Source organism: Sarcophilus harrisii, chromosome 1 (genome assembly GCF_902635505.1).
Source record: "Sarcophilus harrisii chromosome 1, mSarHar1.11, whole genome shotgun sequence".
NCBI lineage: Eukaryota > Metazoa > Chordata > Mammalia > Dasyuromorphia > Dasyuridae > Sarcophilus > Sarcophilus harrisii.
In genome coordinates, this window is record NC_045426.1 from 345,706,179 (window position 1) to 345,717,370 (window position 11,192).

The following is an 11,192-nucleotide window of genomic DNA, read 5'->3' on the forward strand; positions in this document are numbered from 1 at the left end:
ATCTCTCTAGTCCCTTCTAGTCTGAATCATCCTGTGCAAGTTGCCAGGTTAATTTTCCTAATGCACAGCTCTGAATGGGGTGTTCCCTGTTCAGAAACGTTTCAGTGGCTTCCCACTGTCTGAAGGATAAAATCTAGACTCTTCAGCCTGTCTTTCCAAGCCCTCCACTGTCTGGCTCTCCTCTTATAGTTTTAACTACTTTTTAATGGATCTGCTCTACCTTAAGCTTTTCATATTCCTTGAATATTTCCCTCAGTTTCCCTCATTACTGTCTTTCTGTAAACTTGAAATATCCTCTCTGGCCCTAGCTTTCACCTATCAAAATCCTTTGCTTGTCTAAGGATTAGTTCAGGCATTATATTCTTGAAATATTTCCTGATTCTTCTCTTTGACCTGCCCTTCTCTACCCCTAATAATTATAACTAGGTTCCAATTAGTATAAATTTTGATTCTTAATGAAACTTGTGAAATGATCACATTATTCAAATTTGTACTGCATATTTTCATTGGGCTGGAAACATTTGCCACATTTTATCCACGTACAGCTTTGAATAGTGCAAATTCAAATACTTGTAACCATTTCATGAGATTCATTATTCCATTAATTGGAGCCTAATTGAATTAGAATAGTTGACATTTATATAATTTTTTTATTTTTAATTTTTTTCATTTATGTAACTTTTTAAAGATATTTCCTCATCTACTAGTCTTATGAAGTAGTTAAAGGAAGCATTATTATAGTCATTTCAAAACAAATGAGTTTATATGAAGTTAAGAGACTTATCCAAAGTCACACAGTAAATGCAGAGCTCATTTAGCATACAAGTCTACTGACATCAAATCCTATCGCATACTTATTTTACTATTTTATGTTGCATCTCTCCTTTGGGGTCATTTAGCTGTAGACATAGAATTTCAATAATGTAAGGAGCTCCTGGTTTCAAAACTTCTTCCAGCAATGTAGTCAACAACTTGTCAGTAATTTATACCTGGGAAGGGTTAGGAAGTTAACCAGCTTGCCCTTGGTCACATAGTATGTGCCTGAAGCTGGATTTGAACTTCAGGCTTCCTGACTCCAAGACTGACTATTCAATACTCCAAGCACTTTGTACATCTCTTATGTACTTATCATAAGAGAGCAGTTTTTCCTCAAGTGGTAGAGACTAAAGCCAGATTCCTGGCAGTTGAAGAGTGAGTGAGTGGGTGGTGAGTAGTGAGTAAGCAGGCAGATAATGAGTGAGCAGAACAGTGTAAATGACTCTTTAAGAAGCTTGGCCACGAAAGGGAGGAGAAGGAAATGGGGTGAGAGTAATAGAGTAATAGAGGATATAAGCCTTTTTTACCCCCTTAACAGGAATGACTTAAGTATGTTTATAAGCAGAAAGGAAAGAGTCAATGGAGAGGAAAGGATTGAAGATGCAGAAGAAAAAGGAAATAGTTGAATGAAGTAAGCTCCTAGCAGAGAAGGGAAAAAGTGGATGGGATGAATAATTAACCTTGAAAGCAGAAGTTAGGAAAAAAGATCACAGGATAATGTTGGAATTTCAGAAGTCAGTTTTACAGATGAAGAAACTGAGGCCCCTAGAGATTTAGTGACCTGCCCAAGATCTTTCCACCCCACCAGTCTGGGTGAAGTTATGGAGAAATTTTGATGGGGAGGAGATAACCTTGAAAGAGTAGGTGGGGTAGAGTGGGTGGAGTGGTAGACTAAAGAATGATTTAGAATCATTACTGTGCAGCATTGTTCAATGGAGATGAGTAAAAAAGGTTGTCCTGAAGTTGTGACTTGTGTGCCTGCAATACAGGTGCATTACATCTATGGGTGTCTATTTGTCGAATAATATGTTTGTATTTACAGGTGTCTGGGATTCTTTCAAGAACATGCATATATATTATATATATGTATATATACATACACACATATATATGTGTGTATTTTGATATCTTTGTTTTTACATCACCTTCATTTCTCAATCTATCCTTCCTCTATCCCTTCCCTCTCCTTCCACTTTCAGAAAGCAACCCCTTAAAACAAACAAAATATCAATTAACCAACGAGTCAACTAAGTTTGATGGTATCTGTGATGGTCTATATCCATGGTCCCCCATTTCTGTAAAGGAGGAAGGAAACGAAGAACATGTTTCTAGCTCATCTTCAATGCTAGACTTGGTTCATTATAATTATAATGCTCAGTGTTCCTTGTTTCTTCCTATTTATATTATTGTATTGTAACATTTAGTTTCCCTAGTTCTGTTGGCTGCATCTTGCATCGGTTCACATCAGTCTTCCCATGGTTCTCTTTGATATTTGGCTATTCGTCATTTCTTACAGCACCGTAACATTCTGTTACATTCATGTGCTGCAGTTTGTTTAGCTGCTCCCTGGTTGATGGGCATCTACTTTGTTTCCAGTTTTTTTGCTACTACAGAAAGTGCTGCTTTAAATATTTTTGGTGTATATGGAGCCTTTCTCTCCAATGTTGACTTCCTTGGGGTGTTTATGTCTAGCAATGACTCACCCCACTTCTTTTAACAGCAGCTGGGGAATCTCAGCAGTGTGGGTTAGTGAAAAGAACATAGGATTTAACTGCAGATCCAGGTACTTACTAATTGGGTGACCTTGGGCTAGTTAATTAGTAGAATGTATTCATTTATTGTCACATCTTTTATACTTAGCACAGTATTAGACAGTTTGATAAATGTTTTTATTACATTTTGATTAACATCATTGAATCCTAACTTGCCTAAATCCTAAAATTCCTGTAAATTCCTACAATACCTATTTTACAAGACTGATGTGAGGAAAATGCTATTAAGGCATATGAGTTGCTCTTATTCTGGACTGATGACTGAGGAGGGCTAGTGTGAGTAGCCTCCAGGACCAAAGCTTCCACATAGGGCAGCCCTTAGCTTTACTTGAAATGAAATGAAAATTCTACTGTTTCTCTTCCGGGCTGGACCAGTGAGTCCAGTCCCTTTTCTTCTGAGACTCAATTTCCCTTCGAGTGACTTGAGGGAGAAGGACAGGGGATGTTTCTTTCTCTCCTCCCCCCAGCCCTTTCTGCCTGTTCTCTGCCCAGCCCCCTCCAGCTGGCCTGAGAAATCGGAGCACCTGGGCTGCCCTGGCCACACCTCGATGTTTAATTCAGCACCTGCCCTGCTGCCTCTGAACTAGCTGAGGCCACTGTTGCTTGCTTGGGGAGCTAGGGGCTGGGAAGGGGGAGGCCTTGCCCCCCCTTCCCCGGGGGGCTCTTTAAGGTCCGGGATGACATCCTGAACTCTTACTGCCCTGAACTAAAGGCTGCCTTCCTTGAAATGGCATCCCTCAGCCTCTGAGTACTCCAGGTCTCCTTCCCCCTGACCACCATCTCGTCGGTCCATCTGTCCAAAGAAGCCAAGCATAATGAGGAAGGTAAATCTAGTGATCTGATGGATAAGACTTTCATAATATGTTCCTTTAGTTATGATCTTTGGATCCTCCGTTGTTTTGGATAAGCTGAGCTCTAGATCCCCTTCTGGGACTTGATAGACGAGGGTCTGGGCAAGTCAGAGGCTGATGTTGATTCTGGTGGCGGGGATAGCTGGGAGAGGTCGGGGCAGGAGGCTGGGGGGGCGGTGTCAGAGGGTCCTGCTGCTGGGGGCATGCTGTGTTTGGAGTCTCTTCTCCACATTTTTCTGAATCTAGGCTTGTGGTAGTGGTGAGCTCTCTGTGTGTGAGTATGTGTGTGTGGGGAAAGCTGACCAGCTTAAGTCAGCTGGGGGAGGCTCAGGCTGCAGTTGGAATGTTAAGAAAAAACAACCAAAGGGTCTGTGCCAGGATCCCAGAAACACCCATGAACCCAGACAGGCGTGGATCTACTTCCACATATCCATGTCGATCATGGGTCTGTAGAATGTCACAGGCAGAAGAAACACAGACCTTCTAGACCAACTCCCTCATTTTAAACATGGCAAAAAGGAGTCTCTGAGAGGGGAGAGGGCGAGAATTAAAGACTATTTCTACTACTTTGTGACAGTGAAACAGAGGAACATACAGTTCTTCATTACCCACGTGAATGTGGACAGATGGACAGATGCTTAGAACTGATACGGATTTTATTGAGAGCCAGTATGGGGGATGATGCAGGGAACTGGGAGGGAGGGGGGATTTTGCTGAAGTTGGGAGAAATTTCTCTGTTCAGAGGAAAGGTTACGAAATCATGAGTTCAAGAGGCATCCTTCCCTCCTCTTGCCCTGGCCTGTGACCCTGCATTCCTTTGCATAATTGTCCTGGTGTGTATGCACATGGAAGCACCCAGGTGCTGACAGCTGGAGGGAAGGCCATGCTGGCAACCTGCCAGCCTTTCCTGGGTACCGGAGGAAATGAGGCGGGGCATGGGACTGGGGCAGAAAGGAAGGTGAGATCCTCATTTACCCTTTAAAGGGGGGAAGGCCTGGGCAGAGGAAGCATTGGATGTTTGACCTCCAGGGTGTGTGTGAGGTATGGTGGGATGGAGACAGAAACCTGCAGGAGAGCCTTCAGGCCTCCTGGGGCCAGGCTGTTGTTCTCAGCCATTCAGAAGTGGGATGTAGACAGATGCCTATCCCTTGGGACAGCCCGATTCTGGGAAGTCAGAGAGGAGTGGATGCTTGTGGATCTGGGCCACGGGTGTAGTTAGGGAGCTTCTGAGGCTGTGACTCGGAGCTACAGAAGCCCTAGAGGGAAGTGGGTCTGAGCAGCGGGAGCAGGGATGAGACCTGGAGAGGCCGTGGGTCTGCCTGCATCTGAGGCGGTGCTCAGGGTTTCCCTGTCTGTCCATCTTTCCTCAGGATGTGCCTGGAACACCTCGCGAGCTGCGCCCACGTCTCTGTCACCTCCACAAAGGCCCCAATGGCTACGGCTTCAACCTGCATAGTGAAAAGTCCCGTCCCGGGCAGTACATTCGTGCTGTGGATGCTGGGTCCCCTGCTGCCCACTCTGGCCTTCGGCCCCAGGACCGGCTAATTGAGGTGAGCTCGCTGCTGCACGGGGCTCTGCTCCTGTGTCCCAAGAAGCGGGGTGTTCGTGGAGGGGCACACGCAGTCAGGGGTGTCTGTGTGGGGCTGGGGGAGGGGAGCCTGACCTGCTGTGTCAGGAACCTGAGCTGTGTGGCATTAGTCATAGCCTCGGCTGTGTTGGTGGCTCTGATAAATATTTGATGCAAAACCTGGCGCTGGAGGTGGGGGAGGAGACAGGGGACGGGACAAACAGGGTCTCGGGGAAGGTAAGGAAGCGGGCCTTAGCCCTAACTCCTCTCCCCTGGTCTCTGTCTCCTACTCTCCAGGCCCTCCCCTGGCTTTTACCCCAGGGCAAGGAGCTGTGTGTACCCCTGACCGTGGGGGTGCCTGACTGCCAGGGAAGTTCTCTGCTTAAGGCCCTGCTTTCTTTTTCACTTGTCCCTGTCCCATAGGTAAATGGCCGGAATGTGGAGGGACTTCGCCATGCTGAAGTTGTGTCCAGCATCAAGGCCCACGAGGAGGAGGCACGGCTGCTTGTGGTTGACCCTGAGACTGACGCCTACTTCAAGAGGCTACGGGTAGTGCCCACGGAGGAGCATGTTACAGGTGTGCATGGGGAGGACCGTCCATCCTGTCTATTTAGGGTAAACTTGGCCCTGTCTATTCTAAGAACATCCAACCTTCATCCTATTTGCTCTGGGGATGCTTAGTTCCATCCATCCTGTGTGCCCTCAATCCTGGTCTCATCTTCCCTGAGGATCTTTGCATTGGCCACCTTATGGACCTTTTCCATCTTGAGAACTCTCATCATATCCCCTTCTGTCTTAGGGACTTGTGTGATTTGGGGAGTGGGTCTCCATGGTGAGATTAGGGTGGTTTGGTTTGGGATCGTATCCCAAGCCTAACCCCGTTTCACTAATGGGTTCTGTTTGGTCTCTGCAGGTCCGCTACCTTCCTTGATTACCAATGGCATGAGCCCACCCCAGGTGAGCAATCAAGTGACCAAAGATCCAGGAGAAATGCATGTGGTAAAAGGAGAAGGGGAAGGAGATGAATGCCTTGTCTAAGGCACTGGGCCCTTGGGTACCATAGCTTTGTGGGGCTTCAGCCCCACCTGAACCTGCAGTGCGTATGTGCCATGGGACAAGAGATGAGAGGCAGGAGTCCGCCTGATCCTTGCTTCAGCCCAGATTTCCCTCGGAAGGCTTTGTTTTTCCTCCGTGTGGAATGGAGGCAACTATCTCTTCAGTTACCTCCTGCTGGGGCTTGTATGAGGGGGTAGGGCTCTGGCATATGTGTGTTTGTGGGGAACTCACACTGAACATCCACTTTTGGGACTCAAAGAAAGATCTGAGAATGATTCATGTCCTGATCCCACAGATCAATGGTGGCTCGACTTGCTCGTCTCGGAGTGATCTGCAGAATGTGGACAAGGACACAGAGGTAACTGACCAGCGGGTCACCTCGGGATCACCACAGTCTCTTCTGTCCCCAGCTTCTCTTTCTGAACAATCGCTTTCCCCTAGCTACCCTGTTTCTCTTTCAGTCCTCCTTCCCTTCATCTGCCTTCATCCCTCCGTCTGTCTCACTTCTGTTCTTTGTATTTCTGCTTTGACTACTGGACACTGAACCAGAGGGATGGCCTTGGGCCAACGGCCTCACCCACGAGAACTGCTGGCAAAAATCCCTTAGACTGACCCCTAGATATCTTAAAAAGTGTAAAAGGGGGAAGGTTGGAGAGTTATCCAACAAGGGGAAGGACTGTCCCCTTATGGGTGAAAATTCTTCAGTTTGGATGACAGTTTGGCAGAGAAGTTCTAGAAGGCACACTTGTTGAATTATGGTTTAGATTAGGTGACTTTTAAAGTTCCTTTCAATTCTGAGGATCTTTGATTTTTATTTTTTTTTTGATCATAAGCTGTTGTGATAAAGAATTAAAAGACTCAGATGAATAAATGAATAAAAAAGCATTTATTAAGTGTGTACTGGATGCAAAGCACTGTGCTAATTTGGGCACATAAAGAGAAAGGCAAGATAGTCCCTACTCTCAAGAGGCTCCTATTTTAATAAAGGGAGATAGCATAAAAAGGAGGGTTCAGTGGCTGGTCAGATGGCAAGGCTGTGAGGTTATTAGGGGAGCATAAGGCACATGGCAATGCATCTTTTTGAGTGATATTTCTATTGATAAAATTACATCTCTTTTGGATGTTGAATCATCAAATGGTAGGAGATAATCTATGGATTGGTTCATTCATTTCTGGAAAATGATTGTACAATTGAGTCCTCTGCTGTTAGCAAGGCGACTTCCAGAGAGACGGGCTGGTTGCCTGCCCCCTGCAGAGCTCCTGTTCAGACGGCTGCCCCTGTTGTGGGTGACCCACCATCCCAGAGGGAAGGTCCAGCTCCTTGCACTGCTCCAGGAAAGGTGCAGGACATAGAGGGACATCTGTGGAATGCCTGTTTAATTTCTGTGTGGGTGCGCATCCCCTGTGCATAAACAGCAGCCAGCAGCTTATTTCTCCTCTGCCTCCCTCTTTTTCTGTTAAGTGAGAACAGTGGACATGGGGGTTGATGCCTCCTGGGAGAATGTGGGGTTTTGTCTCTGCTCCTTCTTAGGCTTGTGTCTGCCCCACAGGACAGCGACGTGGCCAAGCGGGACCCGTTCCAGGAGAGCGGGCTGCACCTAAGCCCCACCGCGGCAGAAGCCAAGGAGAAGGCCCGGGCAAAGCGCGTCAACAAGAGGGCCCCGCAGATGGACTGGAACAAGAAGCGAGAGATTTTTAGCAATTTCTGAACCCGTTCCTTCCCCATCCCCCTCAGCCACTGGCTCCTCCTGCTTCTCCCTGAAGGAAGGGAACTAGGAACTCCCTGCCAGGAGCCACAGGCTTTGTGCTCAGCTGCCCCCACCCTTCCTGAGGCCAGAGCTCCCAAGTATCCCCAACCTGTGTCTGAGGAGCTTCTGGCTGAGGTTGGGGGGGGGGGGACAACTTCCTTTTGGTCCTTGCTCGGTTCTCCTCCCCAAGCCCCACTGTCTGCCTGTGCCCTTGCTGCTGGAAGAGCCAGTCCCTCCCCACTCCCCTCCCCTTCCCGGAGCCTCAGTGAGACAGAACCAGAGAATGGGTCGTTTGCTCCAGGAGTCAAACCTGACCCCAGGGACTGGACCTTTGCTGAAACTCCTGGTGTTTGTTCTTGTCAGTCTGGGGATTTATTCCCTGAAAGCAGGGCAGGAGAGAAAGACTGAGGGAGACACAGAGCCAGAGAGAAACAAAGAAAGATAGAGGCCCAGTAGAAAGAGAGAGAGACCCTTTAATGTTATTGGGTTTTTTTTATTGGCTAGTGGATTTAAGGGAATTTTTGTGTTACACATGTTTTCATTTACTGCCAGGAATCTCCCCTCCCCCACAGGGACTTTGACATACATTCTCTGTCTTCTCTGTCTTACTCTGTCTCTCTTTCTCTGCCTCTGTGTCTATCTGTCTGTCTCTCGGGCAGCAAAACAAATCTCTCTGCAGTTCTTTCCTTCCCTCTTCCCTCCTCCATTCCTCTCCTGTTAAAGTCAGAGGGACCAGAGGGTTCAAGGCCAGAATTGGCAACCGATGAGCTCGGTGGATGGGTTGGAGGGAAGGAAGCTCATTTGGGGCAGCAAGTCAAGTTTGCCCAGTTTGGGGTCTCTCAGGAGGTTGCTCCATGTGGAGATGCTGGAAATAGCTCATGGGACCATCCTGGGCCCCTGGAGGCAAGTAGGGGCCCAGAACTGAGGTGTCCCATGCTCCTTGTCCCCTACCTAGATCGGGTTCTCTTCTGAGCTTTGCTGCCTTTGCTCCATGTGGACCCAGAAGCTGGGTCAAATCCTCGTCACTGGTGGGACGCAGATCCCCCCTGCTCTGCATGAGCCTCATTGGGCAGTTGGCTGCTGCACCTATTGGCCCTTCTAGCACCTGTTCTTGGAAGGGCTGAGCTGATGACCAAGGCACCTACAGCTTCTGCATCTCCTGCCCTGCTTTTCAGACTGATTCCTTCAGTGCTTCGAGCCTCCTTGGCAATTGCCACCCCTACCTTGGACAGCCTCTTGCCTCGGAGCCTGGAAGGCAAGTAAACTAGACTTTTGAGGAGTTTTTTTTTTTAATTCACCGTCTTTCCAGTGGCTGATTGACTTGTGCAGAAGATGGATGTTTGGGCTGGGGATATTTGCCTCATCAATTGTTAAAATGCCTTTGGGGGTCTTCTCCTCTTCCCAAAGCCACTGCCAACCAGAAGCCTTCTAGTCTGAAGCCACCGGGATAGTTTGTGGAAAAGGGCCTGGCCTGGAGGAAGATGGTGGCCAGGGCTCTGCTGGGGAAAGGTCTCTATATACTGTTTTGTAAATGTTGTAAAAGGTGCCTTAGGATTGTCTGGGATGTCCCAGCCCATTCTGGGAGGACTGAGTTCTGGAGGTGGGTGGGCAGGGGAAGGATCTTAGGAAAGTGCTCAGGGCTGGGGTGGGTAGGTAAGGGGGAGCAAGTCATATTTGCTTTAGCAAAGTTTGCTCTGTTTTGTGTGTGTTGGGGGGAAGGAACGAATTTGGAGTGAGGGTAGAATGAGGGATTATCATGATGAGCTTGGGTCAGGAGTCTACAATTCATAGCAGTAACTAGGGTCCCAGAGCTTATGGAGAGTTTGTTTTTTGGGGCTTTATACCCAACTGTTCCCTGAGGAAAAGGGCCAATCACTGACTGGAGAATGTTCTCCTGGTTATTTGGTGCTCCTGAAAGAGACAACCAATGGATGAAGTGATTCTGGCACCAAAACTCAGAATTTAACTCACTGTCACACTGTGATGTTGGCTGCTATAGCCTCCAGGTGTAGGGTTAAACCTACCTGAAGATAGGATTTTCCTTCCATGTAAAAAGCAAGACACAGAGTAGACTGTCTTCTATGTAAGGGCCAAAAGTGATGGGCCCACCCATACCCATAGACCTCAGGAGAGGGTTTATGGTGGCAGTTACAGTGGGGAAGGCAGGACCAAGGTTACTGCTCAGCTGAAATCAGGTATGCACGATTGCAAATGCAAAATTAAGCTGCCCACTGCTAGGGCACCCTAGATCACCTATCGTCTCTCTCTTTCTTGTAGTGTGATAGTACAATAATTCTTCTTTCCCCTCCCTCCACTTACTTTGAAAACCCATGCGAGTATAAGCTGTTGACATTGTAAGTTGTAATGTGCACTGTTAACATCAATAATAAACTTGGAATTGCCATGTACAGTATAGATAGGCTGCGAAGCTGGAAGCAAGGTTTGTTTTGTTTTTGTGCAACTCAGACTGCATCCACCTGGGGTGAGGGCCAGACTTCCAGCAGCTCCCCCTGGGGTATTTTCCCCTTTTGGAGGAGAGGAGGAAGGTCCTGGGCTCACCAAGCACTGTGGCTTGGAGTTCTGAGACAATTCTACCAGGAAGCGGGGGAGGGCAGTTCTAGCCTTCAGTGGCCCCTCAGCCCCAACAAGTGTGGCCAGCTAGGCTTGCTGGCCTTTTCTCTCTTAACCAACCAGGGTGTTGAACTCCAGACAAAAAAAAAGTAGGTAAATGTCTTAACTCCCGAGGCTGAGGTCCAAGGACTATAAGGGTTCCCCCGAGGATCCTTCTGACTTTATGATGTGGTAGAAAGCATTTGGGAGTCAGAAGATCTGGGTCCAAACCCTGGATCCGCTAGTTAGGACCTCTTAGACTCCGGACAAATCTACTTCTCAGGGATTCATTTTGCTCATCTGTAAAATAAAAGGATTGTACTAGACAACTAAGGTCCTGCCCAGTTTTAGCAGTATCTGTTTTAACTTCTGGGGGTGGGGTGGGGAGGTAATGGCTCTTGGAAGTTGGGAGAAAGCATTTCAGCTGGTCAGGGTGGGGTTTGGCCCAGGCAGCTGGAGGGAACCATAACATGGGGTTTGCTTCCGGCCCCTTAGACCATGCTGCTGGGGGACCCATGGGGATCTGTCCAAATAGCCTTCCCAGAAGCTAGCCTTAGCCCTATTTCCCAACTTTCTCTGTGTTCTCTCTTCAACACAGAAATTATCAAAGACCCTTCCCAGAAGTTGCCAACTCACATATCCTCACTGGGGTACAGAGGGACTGAATGGGATGTTAATGCCCTTAAAACCAAAACTCGACCTCCATTCCAGCTGAGGGTTCCTGAGAGCTCTGTTCTCAGCCAGCAGCTTCCAGCTGATCTCTCTCCCTGGC

At 47.8% G+C, this 11,192-nt stretch overlaps 1 protein-coding gene across 1 annotated transcript in view; it reads left to right on the plus strand.

The window, feature by feature from the left end:
- Positions 1 to 10,754, plus strand: part of SLC9A3R2 (SLC9A3 regulator 2) — a 34,562-nt gene extending 23,808 nt beyond the window's left edge. Inside the window, exons 3-7 of the mRNA XM_012543282.3 lie at positions 4,810 to 4,989; positions 5,430 to 5,583; positions 5,920 to 5,963; positions 6,358 to 6,420; positions 7,613 to 10,754. Of these exons, the coding sequence (XP_012398736.1) occupies positions 4,810 to 4,989; positions 5,430 to 5,583; positions 5,920 to 5,963; positions 6,358 to 6,420; positions 7,613 to 7,771 (600 nt within the window). The 3' untranslated portion in view covers positions 7,772 to 10,754. The remainder of the gene's footprint in view (positions 1 to 4,809; positions 4,990 to 5,429; positions 5,584 to 5,919; positions 5,964 to 6,357; positions 6,421 to 7,612) is intronic.
- The last annotated feature ends 438 nt before the right edge of the window (positions 10,755 to 11,192 follow it).